This window comes from Anomalospiza imberbis, chromosome 21, assembly GCF_031753505.1.
Source record: "Anomalospiza imberbis isolate Cuckoo-Finch-1a 21T00152 chromosome 21, ASM3175350v1, whole genome shotgun sequence".
NCBI lineage: Eukaryota > Metazoa > Chordata > Aves > Passeriformes > Viduidae > Anomalospiza > Anomalospiza imberbis.
Genome location: NC_089701.1, coordinates 7,624,538 through 7,647,000, shown reverse-complemented (window position 1 = coordinate 7,647,000; position 22,463 = coordinate 7,624,538). Strand labels below are relative to the sequence as shown.

General features: G+C 49.3%; 1 protein-coding gene across 1 annotated transcript in view; it reads right to left on the bottom strand.

The window, feature by feature from the left end:
• The window catches only part of ASTN2 (astrotactin 2), a 319,829-nt gene that overhangs the window by 259,165 nt on the left and 38,201 nt on the right, over positions 1-22,463 (bottom strand). Inside the window, 1 exon segment of the mRNA XM_068211459.1 lies at positions 8,869-9,056. Within this exon segment, the coding sequence (XP_068067560.1) occupies positions 8,869-9,056 (188 nt within the window).

Sequence of the window (22,463 nt, the reverse complement as noted above, 5' to 3'; positions counted from 1 at the left end):
GGCAGAGACCTTTTCAAAGCTGAAACAGAGCTCCTTCCCCCTCACCCCTGGGGATGGGGGAGGGAGGAGGTGGAGTGGGAGCAGCGACAGGTAAAAATAACCATACTTGGCCTGATGTTGCTCCCAATTATGCTGGTGGGAATTTTGCCCAACTTCCAAAGCAGCAAGACCCAGACACACACAGAAAGTGCTCTGCTCTATGAGCAGCCTAACGATGGCCAGAGAATATCATGGATACCTGAGCTTCTTCCCCCTGTGTCCTGCTGGTGGGAGTCTGAGCATCCCTGCCCCGGGGCCAGGCACTGCAGAGGCTGCAGGCACTCGAGGGTGATGATCAGACCCACAGCACCACATCTCCCCTGCTCCAGGCACAGTTACTCCACACAGAGCCTGGAAAGGATTTTTTTTTTTTTCCCCCAGGAAGGGTTTATCTGCTCAGACAGTTTCACATCAGCTGAAACTAAAGTGTAAGTGGTTTTGGGGAGGATATAGAAAGTGTTGAAGAGTAGAAACATTTCATTCTGACACTTCCCTGAACAAAAAGCGCTCTGCCTTTTCACAGCATCACAGTGCCTTGTGAATCCAAGTCCAATTTATTTTTAAATGGGGAAAAAAGGAAAGCCCAAACTGAGAACAAATATATTTCTGGGGACAAATATGATATTGCATTTCATCCTGTCATTAACACTTTACTCCCATCTTTGGGATTTGCCAGTCAAATGAGAATTCAGCCTTTTGTGGTGCTGTAATGGAACATCTTTCACAGCCACCTTGAAGCTGTTCTGCATGAGGTTGGGCACAGTTCACCTTCACACGAGCCAGCAACTGACACCGACAACTCTTGAAGGGATGCAAACATTTCCAGCTCACATTCAAACACAAGTAACAACTGAGAGGAGAGAGAACTGCAGATAACACACGGTTTGAAAGAAAACAAATAAAAGGCATTTTGCTGCTTGTCTGAAGACCAGCCCAGCTTTCAAGCCCACAGGGATGTGAGAGATGGGTGAGGCTCCTCGCCCTGGGCCAGAGCCCATATTGTACCAACAGAAAGATGGAGATTACAATATTCCTGCTGGGACTTACGAGTGTCAGGTGTCCCACAGCACAGCCTCACCAGTCAGGAGACAACACCCTCCACCCTGCCAGCATTCCCAGGAAAACACTCTCCATTGTGAGGTACAACCCCAGAGCCAGGGGCCACCCACACCCAGCCATCGCTGGAGAAGGCAGCATCCACAGGAGTTTTCCTGGAATAACATTTCCTGACAATTTTAATGCCATATGTACTTTGGAGCCTGGCAGTTTAAAGCAATTAGATCCAGGATGGGAGCTGCAAAGTATTTCTGTGTTTATATCAGTGTTTCAAAGGTACCAATCCAGTACTCCCAGCACTTTACACACAGGATTAACACAGGGCTCCCACGTGGAATTGCTCTCTCCAGGAGCCCAGCAGCTCGGTGAGAAGCAACCTGTGGAGGAGAGAGATGGAAACCAGGAGCAGAGGCAGAGCCACCCCACTGAAGCCTGGATTTCCATCTGCTTGTCCCACACCGGGGGGAAAAAAAACACCACCAAAAGGTCAGGCACCAGCTACACCCTGCAGTGCTGTGGATGTGAGTATTTTTCCCAGACAGATGGTGGGAAGGGGAAAAGTGAGGAGGAGGAAGGAAGGGAACAAGTTCAAGACAAGCCTCTGAGATCAGCAAACTGATAAAAATACTCTCTGGGTGCTGCTGGCAGCAGAGGGACCCAGCCTGGGGGCGATGGCGGGCACAGAGCGTGTCCCACCCTGTGCCACACTGCTCTGGTGCTCCTCACCCCACTCCCAAAGTCTTCCCTCTGGCGTTTTTTCCTTCATCTCCTCACGACTTCAGCATCCTCCTTCCCAGCTCTCACACCCCCTGACAACACCGGCCACTTTTCCAATAGGAGTTTTTACTTTTCCCCTTCCGTGCTCGATTCTCTGCACGTTGAGGCTGGGGAAATCTTCTCAGGTTGCAAATCCCTCCCACGCCTTCGATGCCATCTGCACAAACCAAACCCCTTCCCATGGCTGCTTTTCCCCCCAGTACCAACTTCAATTGCTCTGGGGATGAGATGAGAAAGTTAAGTTTGCTGCTCAGTTCAGATGAACTGAGAGTATTTATTCAGCCTTCCTTTATCAGAGATGCAAATCAAATACTCCAGTTACATATTTTAACACAGTGGGGTGGAAAAAGTCTGATTCAGAGAAAGCCATAAAGGGTCTAATGTATTCACTGGAGCTAAGGTGGAAAACTGAGAGACTGGAGAGAAATTATTAGCATAACAGGTGCCATTGTCACAAAAGTGACAATTTGAAGACAAATCCCCCCAAAAATAATTCCCTAAATATCAGAGCACATCATTAACTACATTTAGTCCCTGTTTTATACAGGCTCTGCAAAGGAGAGTGGCGAGGAGGGGGAAGGTGGATGAAAGAGGCTCATTCTCCCAGAAAGCAAAATTGGTTAATGGCACATTAAAATTGAAATGGAACTTGAAGCCAAAGCATGTCCCATCCTGAGAAAGAGCAGATGCCACCACAGTGTCAGGGCGAGAGGAGTGGGACTTTCTTCCAGCATGGACCAGCAACAACTCCTCTGTGCACCAGTTCCAGTGCTCCTGCATGACTGGTGGCTTCAGCTTCCAGCTGGGCTGAGCTCCAGTCCCCTGAGCCACAGAGCCTGCAGGCACTCAGCCCCTCTGACCCAGCAGAGATCCCACCAGTCCCTCTGGCCACCCTGAAGAAGCTCAGGAAAAAACTGAGGGCCACTGTCACACTACGACATGAAACAACTCATGCACTCTAAGATGCAAAAGAGCAAAAGGAGCAAATTTTATTTCTAACCTCACAATATATAGAATTCCAAAAGTGGCAGTGGATTGGAGGATCAAATTGCTACCTCTCCAAGCACACTGGTCAAACCAACAGTCCATCAATACTCTCCTCCCACAAAGAAGAATGCAAAACAATCGTTATTTACATGAACATGTGTAAGAAACGCCAGTAGAAATATGTAAACATCAGAAGGCATAGAAAACTCTTAAAGAACTTTAAAACTTTTTTAAAACAGAGTAGCAGGCCACCTTCAGCAGCGTGGGGAGGATCGGTGAAGGTCTGAGGGTTGCTTGGTTTGCCATCAGCACGGAGCCTGCAGCTCCCATCCCCATCCCAGGGATTTGGGGATGCTGAGTCCACCTCCACGTCAGGGTGGGCAGCTCCTTGTCCTCTCCCCACACGTGATTCTCACACAGGGGCATGCTGAACCCAGGGGCTTTAGAGCTTTTCTTTTAGGTTTTGTTTTTTAATAAAAACAGCTCATTGGAGATCAATTTAGCTTTTTAATTCCTTTCAGATAAGAAAATCTGCTGCAGTAGCAATTCTCTCCCTATCTTAATTAATTTCTAAACACATCACAAGCTGGAAGTGCATGTTTGATGAATCTGGTTGACCTCCTGGTGCAGAAATGATGACACAGATGTTGTGCCTTCTTCACTACCTCATTACTCATGTCACACCAGGGTTTTTTTCTCCCATTGAGCTGGCTGACAGGAGCTCCAGTGCTGCCATCAGCAAGACAAGCTGCAGGGAGCCAGAGGAAGGCCTGGGCAACCTTTTGCATCTCTGGAGAAGCCAGGTCCACTGGTGCTGCCAGCAATCCCACAGGACACAGCAGCCTGCAAGCACAAGGGAAGGAGGGAATGGAACCCACTGGGAAGTTTTGTATCAAGGAGGACAAAATACTTCAGGGTAGGGAAATGAGAAACCCCACAAAGAATGGCCAACCTGAGGGAGTTCTGGGGCTGAAGGAGCCTGAGTAGGGATCCCACAGGATCTGGAGTGATCCCTGAGAGCTGTTTGCTGGGGACAATGGGAATCAGCCCAGCTCTGAAAAGGGTTTCAGCCTCCTCTCCCCTCCCATTTGACCTGGGATAAGCCCAGTTGCACTGGTATGATGTTATATCCACCTGTGGGAAGGAGAACAATCATGGAATGGTTTGGGTTGGGAGGGAACTTAAAGCCCATCCAGTGCTACCCCTGCCATGGGCAGGGACACCTCCCACTGTGCCAGGTTGCTCCAAGCTCTGTCCAGCCTGGCCTTGGGCACTGCCAGGGATCCAGGGGCAGCCCCAGCTGCTCTGGGCACCCTGTGCCAGGGCCTGCCCACCCTCACAGGGAAGAATTTTTTCCTAAAGGTGATCACAGCTCCTAAAAACTTGCTTTCTGTTGGAGATTCCTTAAGGAACTGGAGAGCTGCCCCAGCCTGAGGCAGTCCCAAGGACAGGGCCCAGGACACACCACAGGCTGCACTGGGGCACAGGATTCCTTCCCAGCTCCACCCCATAGCAGGATGTGAAAGCAGAGGGAAGAGCTTAAGAGCACAATTTTCACCCAGCTCAGGGGCTGATGGAGCACAGGAGCATCAGCTGATCATTAGGGAAACATCAGGACATATGGGAAGAAGAAAAAAGGAAACTCCACAAATATGAGTTAGAGAAAATCCTCTGGGAGATCTAGAAGCCAGCAGATAACTTGTCTGCTGCCAGCACAGCCAGCAGAAAGTGGGCATTAAAAATAAAAAATAGTAATTTTTTAGAAAAGCAGCCTGATGAGGTCTGGTCACCTTTTACTCCAGACACTTTAATGGTCCCTTGCAAGGTGAGGGCACGAGATGCAGCAAGGCTTTTCCTCATGCCCACTCTCCAAAAAGCCAGCTTATTTCTGCTGGAGCTGGAGCAGAGGCAGCACAGAGCAGGTTTCTAAACCTCCCAGCATGCAGGGATGGTCCTGGCTCTGGTATCCCACAGCAAGACTTTTACTGACATCACTCACAAGAGATGAAATCCCACCAAACCATCAGCAGGACGGGATGGGGCTTTGTATCCTCTTCCCAAACCTTCATCCCAGCACTCACAGGGTGCAAGATCAAAGGGTCAGTGCAGAGATAAAACCTGTCTGCCCCACCCTGACCACCCCTCTACTCCTTAGAGCCTGACAAACCAACCCAACCCTCTTTGGCCAAAGCCTCCAGACACGCCCCAGGGCTGGATTTAGCACCACACAAAACAAATTAGGACACAAGGCATGGGGAACAACAAAAAAATAAATCTCTCGTATGTTTTGTTAAATTCAGCAATTTACAAGGCTGGAATAATTAGTGGTTTAAAATGTTTTGACACAAGCAGCCCCAATAATCATGATAAATCATATCAGGCATATGCCCAGATCCTTGAAGTGACAGATGACAAACAGAGCAGTGACAAGACGCTCCATCACGCAGGGAATCATTGAGTTAATGGAAGAATTATTGCTTCTGAAATCCACTCTAGTCCCATTGTGGGGAACATTCCAATTTATCAAAGCCAAATGAACATTAATTGCTGCAGCCTGGTAAGTTTTCGAGCTGCTGTGACCTTCATTGAATTTTAATCCAAAACAGATAAGATTTACTTCCACACAACAGGAAACAACACAATTAAACCTAAATGACAGCTGAGATTATGGTGAAAAAACACAACAGCCATAATGACAAAAATATTGATTCCTTTCTACTTGACACTGTGCTTAAAAAAACAGTAAATAAATAAAATCTTGCATTTGCATATTTGTTTTTCGTTTCCCTTTATCCCCTCTTTTCATTTGGGAGACAAATTTCAGATGCTCAAGCCAAGAGGAAATGGGTGGCAGAGAGTAATGGAGACTGAATTCCCTTTAACTGCAGTAATTAATGTTATGTCTCATTGGGGAGAGATTAAGAAAAAACAGTTAGGAAAGGAAAAAAAAAAAAATTAAGTATTATCTTGCTGTCAAAGATGCCCTTGAGCTCAGGAAGGGAGGTGTGAAGAGGGACACAGGCAGTCAGTGCTTTGCAGGGGTAGATGGTGGCCACAGGGACAATGGGCCATGGACACTTTCCTGCTGCACTGGAAGCAAACCAATCCTGAACCAGAAAGCCATGGACTGACACAGCCAGAACCACTGGAAGGAGGAATAAACCCAGGATTTGCACCTCCCTGGAGACCCCAAGCAGCACAGAGGGGGTCTTGGATTTAGAGGCAGAGCAGGAGCTCCCAGCCAGGCCATAAACACCTTCAGAAATCCAACCAGTTCCTGGCTTGGAGATGTCTCATTGCCCAATAACTGTGCCAAGTGCTCCCTAAGAGAGGGATTAACCAGATCCCCCAGGCAAACCTTCCCCAGCTCCTACAAATCACCTGGAACATGAGGAGAGAGATAAAAAGAAGTGTTAGAGCCACTTAAAGGAGGCAAAGGAAGCACTTTGCCATGTCCCCTGCTGTCCCCTGGGGAGGGATGCTGGGCTGATGATGGACAGGGCACACAAAGCCTGAATGCCAAGGCAGCACTGGGGTGGGCAGGAATTCTGTCCATAGCAGTGATGGTGGTTTAGTTCCTAGAAAGCACACAGGAGACACTGGGCTTCATGGTAGGGAGAGGAAGGAAAAGTATTTGGGAAGCTGGGAAGAAGGACATGGGCTGTATCCCAAGGCAAAAGGGATACAGACATAGAGAGGGTGTGGGGACAGGAGGGGGAGCCAGGGCTCCCCTGTGCCAAGCACAGCACAGCCAGGGAACCCCACTGCTGGGGTAGGAGAGCTGAAGTGATGGGGGCCCTCTGGGATGTGCTCCAGCTGGGGTCAAGAAAGGAAATAAAGGAGTGGGAAAGCAGCCTGGGGACATGGGTGAAACATTCCACCCAAGAAACAAATAGCTGTGTCCATTTTATTTCCCTCACAGAACTCCACGAGGCCTCAAGGAAGAAAAAAAAAAAAAAAAAAAAAAAAAAAAAAAGAAAAAAAAAAAAAAAGAAAAAAAAGAAAAATAACAAAAAAAAAAGCAACAAACCAACAAAACAGAATCATCTTTGCTGGTAACTCAAAACTTGGCTCAGGTTCACTCAAAAAGTTAATGAACCTTCTGAAAAATCTGGGCAAAGTTACAAGCCTGTGCTGCAATCCTGACCCAGGAAAGGGATCTGCAGGGCTCCTGCCTCCCCAGGGACACATGTGCAGCCCAGACCCAGATCCATGCCCAGGACCTCAGCACCTGCTGCAGGGAATGTCAGAATTTATAAAGACAGTGGAATTACAGCTGACTGTGTATGGCAGGAACAACTCCTCTCCTGTCCTCCTGTTGCTTTTGCAGAAGGGAAGAGAGGTACGGGGCAGGAATTAACTCACAGCAAAGCCATGGGTGCTCCCATGCCCCTGGCAAAGCACATCATTCCTGGCTAAACTGGGATTAGAGGTCAAACCCATTCCTGTGACATTCCTGTGACCTGGCCAGCAATGCTGTCAGCTCCATCCTCCAGCACCACTGCTCCCCCATTCCGAGGTGCAGCAAAGGAAGGCTTGGGCCAGGAGCTTCTCAAAGGAACTTTCCAAGCATCCAGTCATTACAATCATCTCCTGTATTTTAGAGATCATCTTCAGCAAGGGCTGAGGAACAGGACTAAATCTCTCCCTACTACAGAAAATCTGCTTTTCAAGCAGGAACCAGCAGGCTGCAGAGAAAGTGTCACCCCACAGACACAGGACAATTCTCCAGGGCTCTGGTTTGCCCACAACAACCAAACAATCCCATGCTCAAACCTCCTGCCAGGGAAGGAGCTTTTCACACCCACACATGGTGTGCTGTTTTCTTTCTTTGTTGTCTCTCACTTATATTTTCAGGCTCATTTTCCAAGTATGCAGTTCTAACCCCTTCCTCCTCTCCAACGCCCCATCCCATTGACAATTTCAGCAGGACATAAAAACATTCCCTATCCAACTCAGTAAGATGCAGCCCCCAAGTCCTTTCCCTTCTGTCATCCTGCATCTTATCTTGCCCAACAGCCTTAATGCAAAGCCTTTCTCCTTTCTCACATGCATTCAGTGCGAGATCTAAAACCCCACTGAAAACACACTCAAAAAAACAGATTTAAGTTGTAAAAGCCAAATAGATGCTTGTTCAAATAAAAAAAAAAAAAAAATAAAGGATTTGTGCAGCCATTGTCTGTGTTCCTCCTTCCAAAGCTAAGGACAGAGCTGTGAAGACAGCCCAGATTCTAAGAGATGGACAGGCTCACCTTTTGCAGAGGGTCACTCTGCTGGGATCCTCAGCCCTTAAAAGACTTGCTTTGGCAAATGAGTGGCATACATACATACTGGATATACCAACCGAACTTCTTTTTTCCTGTATCTTATCCCAATGGCATTGAAGGGACAATACACAATCCCATTTTACAGATGGAGCTCTAAAACACGGAGGAACCATGGACCAGATCCAAACACGTAGGCAACCACCTCATATGATACTGAAACTTTAAAAGGCAGCACAGCACATAAACAGTGCATTATTAAAAGGTTACAAACACCCCAGATGGAGACATTCAAAGCACTGGATCATCTTTTTACTTTTAGGTCAGGCTTGTCCTTTGCAAGAAATGCTGCAGCCCTTACTCACTTCACAGATAAACTCCAGCTTCAAAATGAAATGGCCAAGCCCAAAACCTTGCCTTTGCACAATGCCCAAACACAAAGATCAAGCAGAAATACTCCACTGGCACTTCACCACTTTCCAGCACAGACAGGAGGAACTACAAGGATCCTTTTTACCTCCCCAACAGCTTCTTCCCCACACTCTTTTGCTTTGTTTAATTTTCTCAGATCAAGTACTCTATTTTTCTTTCTCCTGTCCCGTTCAAACACATCTCTCTCTCTTTCTGAAGACCCAGCCATGAAGGGACACAAACATTGCAAACTAGACTCACCACCCTGCCCCTCATCCCCCTCCTCCAAGGGGGTCCCTCCATCCCCTCTGAAGCAGTCAGAGCTGGGACTCACCATGACTGAGATGTGAAGAATGTGCATCTGCTCCTCCACGATCTCCGAGGGCTCCTGGAGGCTGGGTGGGGTGGCCCTGGAGAGCTGCTCAGCGCTGCTCATGGACACGTGGAAGTACAGGGTGCCATTCTCCAGCCACTGCTGCTTCCAGTGCACCAGCGAAATGTCCGACACGGTCCCCGACATCTCTGCAGGGACACAACGCGCAGCTCAGGGTCAGTTTTCCCCATGATGCCCAAAGGTGTCATTCTAAGTGTTCAAGGAAATTGGGACTTTTGAGTCTTACCCCCAGAACTGCTTCTATTTAATTTTAGCCTCTACCTGTTACTTCCCTTATATACGAACAGAAACATTTGTCTTCCTTAATAAAAATCAAGGGGCTACAGAGTGCCTGGGGATTTCTAGAGTAGGAGGGCAAGAACAGTAAAACACACAGGATGCCCTAAACCTCCTGTGGCTTTCCTAGGAAACAGGCTGGAAGAAGCTCCCAGGGAGCTGCAGCCAAGCCCAAGGGAGTTTCATGGCACAGGGAGGCTACTCTGTGCCAGACAGGGCAGGGCTCAGACCGTACACACTTTGCTGGCATTTACAATGGAAACCTTCCAGCTGTGAGGCAGCAGCACTTCTGTATTTAACAGGGACACTCTCAGCAACAAACTGTAAGCTCCAGCAAGGGAAAACCTCCAGGCTTGACAAATATCTATTGACATTGGAGCTGCATTTGTCAGTCACCTTCTTCAGCTTCTGCTGGTTTTACATCCCACCCGATCCTGATTTACAGCACAGGCACCCTGGCAGCCAGGATTACAGCACACACCACCAGCTCTCGCTGACCTAGGGCACTGCATGGAATTGAGGGTTTGGAGAACCCAAAGGGCACCCCCAGACCTGCAGACCCTGTGGAGGCAGCAGCTCCCATCCTCAGCTGCACCCCCTGAGTGGGTCAGGAGCACTGACAGCTCCACAGCTGCCCAGCACGTTGCACACGGATCTCTGCAGAGAACGGGTTTGGCAGTTGGGCAGCTGAATCAAAACAAAACGAAACAAAAAAATACTAGTACAAAATGAGCCAAAATATTTCTCCTTCCACCACATTTTTTTTGTGTTTGTTTTTCCATTTCCAGTATAAGCAATGAGAAGCAAGACAGGTCTTCTTAGTCACTGGGCCCACAGCTTCAGCAGCTTTGAGGAAGACCCAAATTCAATTCCCTCCTATTTGGGAAGAGACCAGCTCTGACAGCCCCTGACCCACTGTGTGCAGGTGTGTCTGCCCCAGAACAGTCAAGAACACAGGCTCAGGTACTTCTGGCACCACAGTGGGAACAGAGACAAGGTTCTCCTCCTCCTCCACCTTGGCTGCAGAGGGTCAGTGGGAAGGACAGCGCTTCCTCTGAGGGCAAAGCAGCCAGGGAATGCTGGCAGCATTTTGCATTTCATTACCCTGAACCCAGATGGGCAAAAGCCCATCCACTTCCAGCTCCCAGTGGAGAGGAAGGAAGGAACAAGCCCAGCTGAGGCTGTCCTGAGGAGCCACCCACACTTTGAAAGACACGATGCTTCACCAAGACACCTGGGAGGTGAGCAGCCACTCAGGCTACAAGGCCAGGCACTTGCACTTCTACAAACCCACGTCCCAACTCAACAAAAAAACCTCTCAATCCTTCCAGAACAGTTTTTCTCACCCCTGAAATCAACATATTTTCCAGCAGCAAGCTCCTGGCTTCCCAACGTGGATCAAAAGAGAGACAACCAAGCTCTCATGGAGAAGACCCCATCACACCACAGGTCCTGCAGGGCTGGGGGCAGGGCCAAGGCCACCCCATTACTGCCAGATCCCTGATTCAGCACCTCACTGGTGACACTCCTGAGCCACCACCGTGTCACCTCAATCTCACCAGAGGGGTTTGATCATTGCCTCTGCCCCCCAGCACTGCACCTTCCTTATCCCCAACCCCTGTGCACACCTGAGCACTCAACAGAGAAGAACCAAGCAGCTCCTGACCACACCTGGATCCATCAAGAGCTCACACTTGTGCTTGGGAGGGGATGCACGAGCTCCCTGTCACATCCCTGTCACTGCCCTGACATCCTGCTAATGACCCTTCTCTCCTCTGACATAAAAGGCTCTTTGCTGCAGCAAATCAGCAGCAAGAGGGTGTTGCTTGTACTCTGGAAACTGTAAATCACAGCAGCCCTGCAGCTCCTTCAAGACCTGGGAACCTCATGGAAGGAACCCTGTGTCTCTCCCCTCCAAACAAGGCTCAAGCAGAAGGTTTCTTACAGCAGTAAAAAGAAGAATAAAACGAGAGAAATATCAAGGCTGCTTAATTGCAGTCATCTTCCCAGCAATACTTCAAAGGTCTGTACTGAAAAGCATCTCCTTGTCTAATTAAAATCAAAACAAATGCTACTTTTAGGAGCAAAAGCACTCGCTCAGCTTTGCAGCAGAAATCCAAGATCATCCACAGAGGCAAACAGGCCATGGGAGAGCAGGGAAGCATCAAGGGAAAGACTCTGCTATGCAAAGCCATAATCTTAATTCTATCCAGAGGGACAGTCACCCACAGGAGGGGATGAATTTCAGTATTACACACTCATCACACACATCTCCTGCAGCAGACCTTTCCTAAAGAGCTCAGGAGGGAGGTTATATCACCCAGCCCACAGCACAGACCACGTGGATGCCACCAGGACCCCACTGCTGCAGTTCCAAAGGCTACATCACATTAGGGAAGCAAGGAAAAAACCTCCAGGGTCAACCTTTCTCCATTTTTTTCCCTTACACACACATTTTTGCATGGGATGTTTAAAAGGATCACAGAGAACATTTCCCAGGAGTTCTGAAATATAGGCAATTTTTTGGATTTTAGCCTAGACTGAAGATAAGCCTGTTTCATTTTCAAAAGGTCTCTTCCAAAAGTAGAAACTTCAATTTAACATTCATTTCACAATTCTAAGCAAACCCAGCAGCCAGGAAATTTGTGACAAACACGGACTTGCCAAGGCTGGGTACCCATTCCCACACACTCATAAACACTTGTGTGCTTGAGCTTCCATTTCAGGGCACCTGGTAACTACCCCAGGACACCACGAGCCTTCAATCAAGATTCACCACTCACAATACAAATAATCCTAAAAAAAGCTTTTTCAAGCCCTGTAGCTGCAGAATCCCTCAATCCCGAAACACAGGGAAGTTTCTTGGCCTCATATACCTGACACTAATATTCCACTGCCTGTGTTTCACTGGACACACATTGTCACTCCACTGTCTGCTGTAGTTACAGCACTGAAAAGTCGTCCATCAGACAGAATATAATAGTCTGCAAAAAGATTGCCTGTTATCAGAGCTTTCAAATGCTTTTGGAACAAATAAGGGGCATTCCTGCACCAAAACTGAATGAGATACAGTTAAGGTTTTAAATGTGCAGCAATGGAAAAGCACTCTTGGTCTGTAGCTGTTAAAAATCTCAGTATCTAGTGGATGGGGAGCTATCAGATGGGGTTCAAACAGCCCTTTGTGGGTAAAACACCAAGTAAAACAGCCAAACAGATCAAACATCTGCCATGCCACCTTCCTACCTGAGCTCACTGTGCTCAGCCGAGAGGGGACATTGAAGAAACAAGGAGGATCCTCCTTCCCCACAGCAGGCAGCCAGACTTCTCCCCTTCCCCTTCTCAAAGACCCCAGGCAAGCACCACCTCCATCCCAGAGCAGAGGATCTGAGGACTCTCTTCTCCCCAACACCAGCAGATCTTTCCCCTCCCAGCCTCCACAATTGCCATCATCTCCCACCACACAGCTCAGCCGAGCCCACGGGCAGCCCCCACCAGCCTTTGGTACCACCTGAGGATGGTCTGAAAGTAAGAAAAAGGCACGTAGAGCATTTCTGCCTTTTCTGCTCTTCCTCCAGCTCTGTGCCTTACACAGCTTCTACAGTCTTCAACATCTGCCTTGGAAATCAAACAAGCAATCCAAACAAAACTCTTCCTAGGGCTCAGCCTCTGACCTGGGCTCGTGTCCATCAGCAGGTCACCTATCCAGGACAAGGCAGGGGACAGCAGTGACCACAGCACGATCCCTTCCAACCAACTGTCCAATCCCCTTTTCCCCTTTGCTGCTGCTACAACCCTTCCATATAAACATTTCATTGAAATCTTCAGCTTGTATTACAATCAAACTTAAAAGCAAAGGGGCCTAAATGCATTTGGTTGGGAACCAAGACAATTCCCATAAAAGCAGATTATGCTGACGTGATGAATACAAAATGAAACAGCCGATATTAAAGTTGCAGGATTGTTGCTCCGTGCCTCCAGGCTCCTGGCCATCCTACCCACCTCCTCCCTCCTCTCCCCCTTGGTCTCACTGAAGCCAAGGACAGCCTTTTCACCTCTGCTTTCTCCAGGGCAGCCTGCCAGGCTTGAAACATTCACCAGCTCTCCCCAGCTCCCACCCCAACCTCATGCAATGCCTCAACATTCACCACTTCTGGGGAGGTTGCAGCCCTGCCTTATCTGTCATGGTGTTTTACAAGGCCTGTGTTGTATTTAATTGGCTTGTTCTTGCTAATCTACCATGATTATTGTATTTTTATTTCGTTCTTGAAGGCCATTATTAAAATAAGCCCTTTTGCTCAGAGCACTTCATCCCCACAAGGTTCCCTGCCCCCTGATAACCAAACCCTCCTGGTGCTTCCTCCCAGCTCCCCGGCACAGCTCAGACCTGCTGGGCACCTTTCCTGTCAGTACCAACTGCTTGGGGAGATGGGTGAGGAGCCAGTGAGTAACTTCCAGTGCACAGAGCCAGGCTCCTCTGGCCTTCTTCCTCCCCACCTGCTCCATCCCAGCAGGAGCTGCACCCTGCAGCCAGGCTTCCTCATCCCACCTGCACAACTCAGCATCCCAACCTGGCAGAGGAAAAGCTGGAGATCTGGTTAGTGACTGTATTTCCTTTCAGAGAGACACAATTCCAGCTTGTGCCCCCTTCTTCTACACCCCTCACCCTGCCACCCCGTTCCATCTGCTGTTACACCAGGGGCTCTCCTGAGTTAATGTTCTCCAGAGGCACCAACCTCTGATAAAGTGTTAGTTTAGAGATTCTTCAGTGCTAGCTACCTCTTATGCTAATAAAGCAAATTTATGCAGAAAGTCATAAACAGAGAGCTCTCCCCAGTGCCCTTGCCAGCGCAGGATTGCTCCCTGCGGAATAGATTATCACACTCAGTGCAGACTAGTTCCAAAATTACTCTAGCAATGGGGCTTCCCCCCTGCTCCCAGGGGTGCTATTCTGCAGTCAAACAGGCCCTAAGAGCTCTAAGAGTTTGGGTCTTTTGGTGGCAATGTGGTGGAGTTTTTTATCTGAATCATTAGCTCAGGTTTTTTTTCTTCCCTTCTCCTCTGCTCCTGTTCCTTCCCTTACACACCTCCTCCCCTGCTCTCCCCTCACAGAGCTCCCTGGGGCAGCACACAAACACAGCTGCAGATCATAAAAAGTAATAGAGAAGCTCAGAAATTTAAGAAAGGGAAAAAAAAAAAAAGATATGACAACCTTGCTCTGATCATCTCCTTTCAAAGCCCCTGTCTGTGAGAACACAGTGCTGCACCTGCAGGGAATTTTGGGGGCGGCTCTGGCACGGTGGGGGTCTGCATGGATACAGATCCAGGGAATGGTTTGAGTTAGAAAACCTCTCTGAGATCATCGAGTCCAGTCGTGATCCCAGCAGTGCCAAATCCAAGGAATGATGCTGGATGGAGGAGGGCTAGAGACAGTCTGGTCTTGGGGTGGTCCAAGGGGGACCAAGTGCAGGCTGGAGCACTCTCTGCACCTCATTGCCAGCAGCACCACACTGACCTTGGATGGGCCAAATGGGATCTGCAGTAAGGGGGGTTTGGCTGTTTTCAGGCTCTGCTGGAAGGACAAGAACAAGCAGCCAGGTTCAGGCATGCTCCTGGGACCAGTCACCTCAAAACCACAGAGATGTGGGAGGAACTGAGCTGCCACCAAAGGGGTCATGACAACCAGAGCAATGCGACTGACGGTGAGGGCAGATCCCAAGCTCAACAGGAACCCAAAAAACAAGAAAACCTCCTCGGTTCGGAGGGAGAGCTTGCAGACTGCATCATCCAGGAGATGAGCCAGGGCGAGCAGGGAGGACAGAGTCAGCCCTTCCAGGCTTCAGCCCCTGCAAACACTTCAGACAACCAGAGGGTTGGGCTGCCCCAACTCAGCTCTCTTGGTCTTAGCTCTGGAGCCTTCTGCGCCATCACCACATCCCTTTGGCCTTCCTAATCCCAGGTTTAGGGTCCCTGAACACATCAGGGAGCAGATATTGATTTGCCTGTGCTGCCCACAGATCTCAGTCTGATTCCACAAACCCCAGAGAAGCTCAGCACACTGCGTGCTCCTGCAGCTGCTTTGATTGCAATTCAGGCTCCAGCACATTACCCTTATTTATAATGCCAGGGCTTCCGTGTGGTGCCTCAGGCACTCTGAAATTATTACAGGGCCCTTTGACTTTCAATTCCCTTCCATTCAATTCCATCTTTACCTGTCAGCAGAGGCTCCCCCTGGCCAGTGGTGGGAGCCAAAGGCACAATCCTGCAGGAATTGCTGGCACATGGATGAAACATCTCCGTTGGAATAAGCACCAGGTATAGCAGAGCAAGGGGGAGAGCACTCCTGGGTGAGGCTTTCTCAGAGAGAGGAGAAACCCAGGCTTGGAGCAGCACCAGGGGTGCTCAGCCACAGCCCCTCCATGGTGTGATTGGGCACTGGAATTGTCTGTCCAGGGAGGTGGTGGAGTCACCAACCCTGGATGTGTTTAAAAAAAGCCTGGACATGGCACTTGGTGCCATGGTTTAGTTGATGAGGAGGTGTTAAGCCATAGGTTGGACTTGGTGATCTCAAAGGTTTTTACAACCTAGTTCATCCTGGGTTTCTGTGATGCAGCCACAAAGAAAAAGCAGGTGAAGGAATGTGACTTCAAGCACCAGAGCCCCTCTTTTGTGCAGTCTGCAGAGAGATGGGTGTGAAGGGGGTGCCTTGATGCATGGATTTTGCTCTCCTTCCCCAATCCCCACCCCTCTGTTCAGGCACAGGAGTTTTCTTCAGGGTTTTAGTAAAAAGCTCAGCTTTGCCACTTCTCTGGAGTCTCCTGGCCCACCCAAGAGAAGTACAGGATTTACTTTTGAAGCAGCACCTGAAGGCACAAGGAAGAGAAAAGAGCCAACTCTTTCCTCATGTCCCAGGAGAAAGAGCTGCTGGTCCATGAAAGCTGCAGTTGTGGCACTGCGTGGGGAAAGCTGGGACAGTCCTCTGTTCCCAGTTACTCCAGATCCTCAAACCCAACAACAGACAGACCTGATAAATGGGGAGAAAAAAGCCTACCTAAAAGGCACAAGCATCATTTTGTGATGGTCCAACTCTCATTCTCTGTGAAAGAAGCCCGTGTCTTTGATGGTGAAGCTTTTCTGAAGTTAACTGGCACACAACACTGGCCTGGCTCTGTGCTCAGGGTGGATTAAGTGAGACAGATTTTCATGCAGACTGTGGGGATTTCCTGGCTCAGGAAACCCAGTGACGGGCAGTGAACGAGCAGATCTGCTGTATCAGCACAGCAGTGCTGCCCAGCCCTGAGCCCTGCATGGACCTGGCCTGCCCCACAGGACACCTCTCCATCACTGCCCCAGCCCTGCATGGGACTCCAGCCTGTCTGAACACCCAGCCTGGCTCCTGCAGGACCACTACAAGCCTTAGAGGGTCTATTCCTACCACACATGCAGAGGAATGGCCGTTGAAAGCCTTCACAAGGCACCTAGATAAGAAAAAAAATCCCTGTTTAATCCCTAAGCCCTGGCAGAGCTCAGCCATTTGTGCCTCTGTGGTGACACCAGAGCTTTGCTTGGAGCCTGTACAGATCTGAAGTGTCCAGTGACACAACCACGGGCTACTGGGAGAGCTGCTGCCTCTGATAACCACGAATCTGAATTTTCACTGCAGCCGAGGAACCCCAGGGCAGGTGGCTGGGGAAGGCACAGGGAAGGACATTGTGCATCACCTGCAGTGGCAGCACACGGTTCCCAGGTGCACAGGAAATGCTGGCACATGGAAACGGGGCCAGATGGGTTCTGCTGGTATCATAACCCACAGAAGGAGAGGGAAGGAGCCCAGTCAGCCCCCACATGCCTGCATTGCTGCTGCTTCCCTTTCCTGGGCACCAGGAGGGCTGGGGTGGGGACGCCTTTTCCCAGGACAGCCTCAAACACAGACACCAAGGCAGCAGAGCAGTGTCAGGGTGGCACTAGATAAAGCTTGTGCAAAGGGAAAACGTTTGGAAAGCCACCCCTATGGCCTCCTCCTTGTGCAGGTAACAACAGCAATTTTCCTTTTGTCTGTGAGTTGCTGCAGGAGCTGAGAGCAGGGAGCAGGGTAAGAGCAGCCCAGCACAGCAGGGTGGGCATCAGGGCAGAGCAGACCTGTCACTAAGGGACTGAGAGGGAACGTGCTGCTGTTCCCTGCAAGCTGTGACAGGAGCAGAAGGGCAACATGACCTATTCAGGTGATTTGAATAGTGTGGCAAAGCCAGGCAGGCTCCAGGAGAAAGAAGGGAGAGACGTTTGCTTTACAGCTGCTGAGGAGCAAACACCAGCCTCGAGGGGTGAGCACGGCTCCAAGCTCCATTAGAACCAACCAAGAGCTTTATAAGTCCTCTGCATTTTTAAACCTCTCTTTGGGAAACAGACCTCTTAAAATGATAAGGCAGTTTGATAGCTCAGGGCTCTGCTCAGACTGTGAAGTAATTTTTCTACAATAGTTCCTCCATGGACCTGCCCTCCCAAAGGGGAGGTGGAACAGGCAGAGGAGGAGGAGGAGAAATCAGGGGAGGGGAGGTCTGGTTGCCTTCTACAAACGCTAAGACAGTTCCACCTGCTGAGAGATGGATGCCCTTTTCCAAGGAGAAGGAGCTGGTTGGGTGTTTTCGGGAGGGGAAATAAAGCAGCCAGTGGATTACTTGGGATCTTCTGCCTCTGTGTCACCTGGAGCACCAGGTGGGTGCATCAAAAGCCAGATAGGCTGAAGATTCTGGGTAAGCCCTTGCCCAAAAAGGCAAAATTATCAGTTACCAGGAATGACCAGTTGCTGCTGCCCCTCCACCTGGATCGTGATGGGGGCTCCTTCACTCTCAGGGTCCTTTCTCTGCTGTCAAGGCAGACATCCACAGTGCTTGCCAAAGGATTAAGAATCTTACCTCTTCTCCAGGACAGGCTTTTGAGTGCTCACTCCCTGAAAAGCCCCTAGAGAGCCTGCCAGGTATCCAAGGTACCACTCAAGTACCCAGGTTTGTCTGGGCTACTCAACAAACCCCCAATCCTCTTACCTACAGAAATGAGCTCTTGTAACCTCACAGAAAATTTGTTTCTCTCCAAGACTATGACAACTTAACCCAGGAGCAAGCATGCATGTTTATCTACCCCAGCAGCCAGCGAGGCTCCCAGGACACTGACAGGAATGGCCCAGAGTGGCCTGGCCCAGGACACTGCCATCCGCCCAGTGGCCAAGCACCACCAGAGTTCTGCGGGAAGGAAGCCCAGCAAGGGCTATGGGAGAGCAGACTGCTGCTCCTGAAGATGCCATCCCAGGGTGCCAGACCCCGCCGAGCAGGACAAATCGCCTGAGCAGCCTCAGCCCTGGAGCCAAGGGCTGCCCTTGCAGGCTGCAAACCCTCAGGCTGCCCAAAGCAAAAGGGTTTACTGAGATCAGCTGTGAAAATTCTCGCCTCTCTCCTGACTGACTCCCACTGCAGTGACCTGGACTCAAAGCAGCTGATGTAAGAGCACAGCAAAGTCGCTGCAGGGCTCAGAAAGTGGCATCGTAAGATGAGGAGACTTTAAAATCCAAAATAATAAAAGCAACCGAATTTATTAAGGCTTCTCAGAGCCTTGGAGCAAAATCATTTTTCCCCATTTAAAAGCGGGTAAGGCATAAGAGAAGCTGAGCAATTTGTCAGAGATTGGAAGCAACAAAGTGGCAGAGACCAAAGCCTGAAGCAGACACCACACACAGACACCACCCAGCCACCCCATTCCAGCCTTTTTCCGGCAGCTTCCCCAGCAGGAAAGGCTAATCCATGTCATTATCTGGTTCCACCACCATTACCACACCTTTAGATCCAACAGCACCGTGGTCTCATTTGCTGTCCTAACAAGAGCCTCAGTGAAAGCTGCACAGGAGCTGCCCAAAAAGGGACACCTACACCGAGACAGAAGAGACACAGAGCACTTTTCCCCTTGATCTGCATACACAAAGGTCATGGGAAAGTGGCAGAGGGGGATGAATCCTGAAGCCTCATTAGAGGGAAAGAAACTGTTTCTGCAAATAATTGATTTCTAAATTTATGGTCTAATTAAATAGGTTCCCTGGACGAATCTGCATGCAGGATGCAAGGTGATGATTTAGTGCCTGGCTTCCTCCCGGAACGCATCAACACATGTTTGCAAATTGTCTCTCTGCCAGACTCAAAGGAAGGGTGATCATCTCCCCACACCCACTCTCCTGGGCCCCTCCTGACACCTGGAGCCTCGGCACACCTGGCCGAGCTCCCTCTGCACCAGGTTCATCAGAGCCACAAGCAGGGACAAGGATGTTTGTCACCTGTCACCAGTCCCCATGCTGCAGAGCAGGACACCCACCCCTGCTCACACCCTGCCCCGGTGAGAGGCCAGCCAGAGGGGTTTCTGGCAGGCAGCAGCTGAAAAACTACGGCAGGACTGGAAATGCACTGCCCAAACTCAGCACATAGTGTGGCAAGAATGAGAAACATTATCTCCAAACACGCTCTTGCTTCCTCCATCAATTCCATGGCTGTTCCTGTCTAGTCACTTTGACTTTTTCCTACAGACACCATCAGCTAATAAAACCTCCAGAGACGGATCCTGGGATAAAACCAGGCTACAAGCTCTGCAAAAATTAAGCACATTTATCACTCTTCCACGGAGAGCTCCTTTTGGAAAGCAGAGAGCCCTGATGCTCTCAGACAAGCATCAAAGGGCTTGGGACGTGGAAACTCCATGTTAGCTTGAAAAAACGGCAGTGCCAAATGTCCCTGCTGTGACAGAGCCCTGGTAATTAACTCCTGCTGCCTGGGACAGTGAGCAGAGCCCATAGCCTGTCCATCTTCGCTGGATCAGAGCTCTCCCTTCCCAAAAAGGGAGACACTTGCCTGCAGTTACACACTGTCCTCTCTCTGGAAGCAGCAGCAATAACATTTTCCATCCCCTCCTCTTTCCTCCCTGCCAGCTTTCCACCCCGTGAGGTCATCTGTGCACTGGGTATACAGGTCCACCCTCCTTCAGCCTTTTGGTGCTGAGTCTTCAGGATCTACAGATGCAATTGTCCCCCTTAATGTCCCACATTCTTGCTCCTGGCATGTGAGGCTCACATGGATTTAGCCATAGGTTTAGATTTAGTCTAAATATTAGGAATTCTTTGCTGTGAGGGTGGGCAGGCCCTGGCACAGGGTGCCCAGAGCAGCTGTGGCTGCCCCTGGATCCCTGAAGTGCCCAAGGCCAGGCTGGACATGGCTTGGAGCAACCTGGGACAGTGGAAGATGTCCCTGCCCATGGCAGGGGTGCACAGGATGAGCTTTAAGGTCCTTTCCAAAACAAAGCATTCTATCATTCTGTGATTGTAGAAATGCAGCCTAGAGATGCTGTACAGTGCCCATCCCTGTCACACTAAGCAAATGTGATTTTCTCCCCCCACCTCCCCCCAAAAAATAGTCCTCAAAACTGGAGCATCTCATGGCATTTTGGATTTCTCAACACTTCTGGATAAGAACTATCTTATTAAGTGAGTTCTCCATCAAAAAAATCACTACCACAGATGGAGCTCAGGCCCTAACCTACTTCTGCACTCAAAAAAATAAAAAGCCATTAGGTGGCTAAATACTTTAGGAGCTGTGTCCCTTCATCTCCCTGCTGTGGTTTTCCGTCTCTAGCAGAGCATCCTCCTCTATAAATTGCCTCCGAGAGCCTCTGATCTCATCTAAAAGAAAACAATATTATTCACAGGATGGGAAAGAGATGGAAGAGAGCTAATTAGTCCTCATACAAAGGAGTTTGCAAGATATGACATTTAAATGAAGCCTGATTTTCAGATGGTGGTGCTAATATCTTCATGTTACGTCACTGGCTTTTTCTTCCAGAGGTGCTTTTTTTGCTCACCTTGAGCATTTTTAAAGGCAAAAAAATTTCTTTATGTACCAAAGCAAATTCATAATCCAGCTCTCCAGCACTTTCCAACCTGAACAAGTTAAAACTCCACTAAAAGCAGAGTCCTTGAGGCCCTGCTCCCCAAGGATGTGTGCACATAAAGCAAGGAAAATGTGTGGTTATTAGAGTTTAGCTTTATTGTTTCCAAAAAACACACTGAAGATTGTGTTTATGATTCTGGAGAAAATAAAAGCCTCTCTCCAATTGTTAAAATAGTGAACATGAGATACTCCAGTGACTTCTAAACAATCAAACTGCACAGCACTCTCCACTCGGATTCCAGAAAAGTCAGTGCAAGAGTGAGAGTGAGAATGAGCCTGAGTAGGGATAGGAGATAAACCCACACCTCACCTTAGAGCCAAAGGAAGCAGAATTAGCTGATACAGTCATTTCATAAGTTACATGGAGGACAAGAAAACAGTTGAAAACTCATTGCAAAATTCCATTAGAGCCAATTTTGTTGGTTTTCAGAAACATCCTGGTTTCTGAATGATCAAATGCCTTTGAAAGCCAGACTCGAGCAAGAGAATAATTTAGACACACTCAAAACCAAACTAAGTAAAATCTTAGCTGGAGCTTTCTCTCTGGCCTTTGCACTGGTTTCTTGCAAAGCCTTCCCCACCCAGCATGACATTCACACCTTCAGAGGGCTTTTCCTGCCCCACATCCCTACCATGCAGAAGGTCTGTTTGTATCCATCAAACAGCATTCCCCAAAAAAACCCCAACAGCCTTCACCACTTCTGCCTGTCCATCTGCCTGGAGGAAGGTCAACCCACCAGGTATTTTTTATCCCCCTCCTTTAACTATTACCAAGACTCAGTGAGGTTATAAATTATTGAATGGAGCTGTCCCTGCAGTTTAGGATGAGGATGATGATGGGAGGGAAATGCAGAGAGGCCATGTCCCCAGCACAGGAGTGGGACAGGGAGCCAAGGGACATGTCCAAGAGGATCCTTACCCACTACTCAGTGTCTCTGCCCATCTGTCAGAGCCTGACACCTGCCTGGCACAGTGGGGATCAAATTCATCTTGGAGGAAGCCTAGGGAAATACACCTTCCACAGGGAAGGGAGGGAAACTGTTCACACCCTGTTCATAACCCTGCACCCCGGTTGAAAACCCTGGACTGAGACTCTCCTGGCCATGCCTGGTGGGTAACCTGGACTGGCTGACCTGGCAGAATCAGGTCTTCCTTGGAGTTTCGGCACAAGGAAACAGACTGGGGGTAGGGATGGAAAAAGCCCTACCTAAAAGATAGTGAGGAGAGAGATCCTGAGAAGGTGATGACATAATCCAGCCTCCAGACAATTTCACAGACACTTTCTGG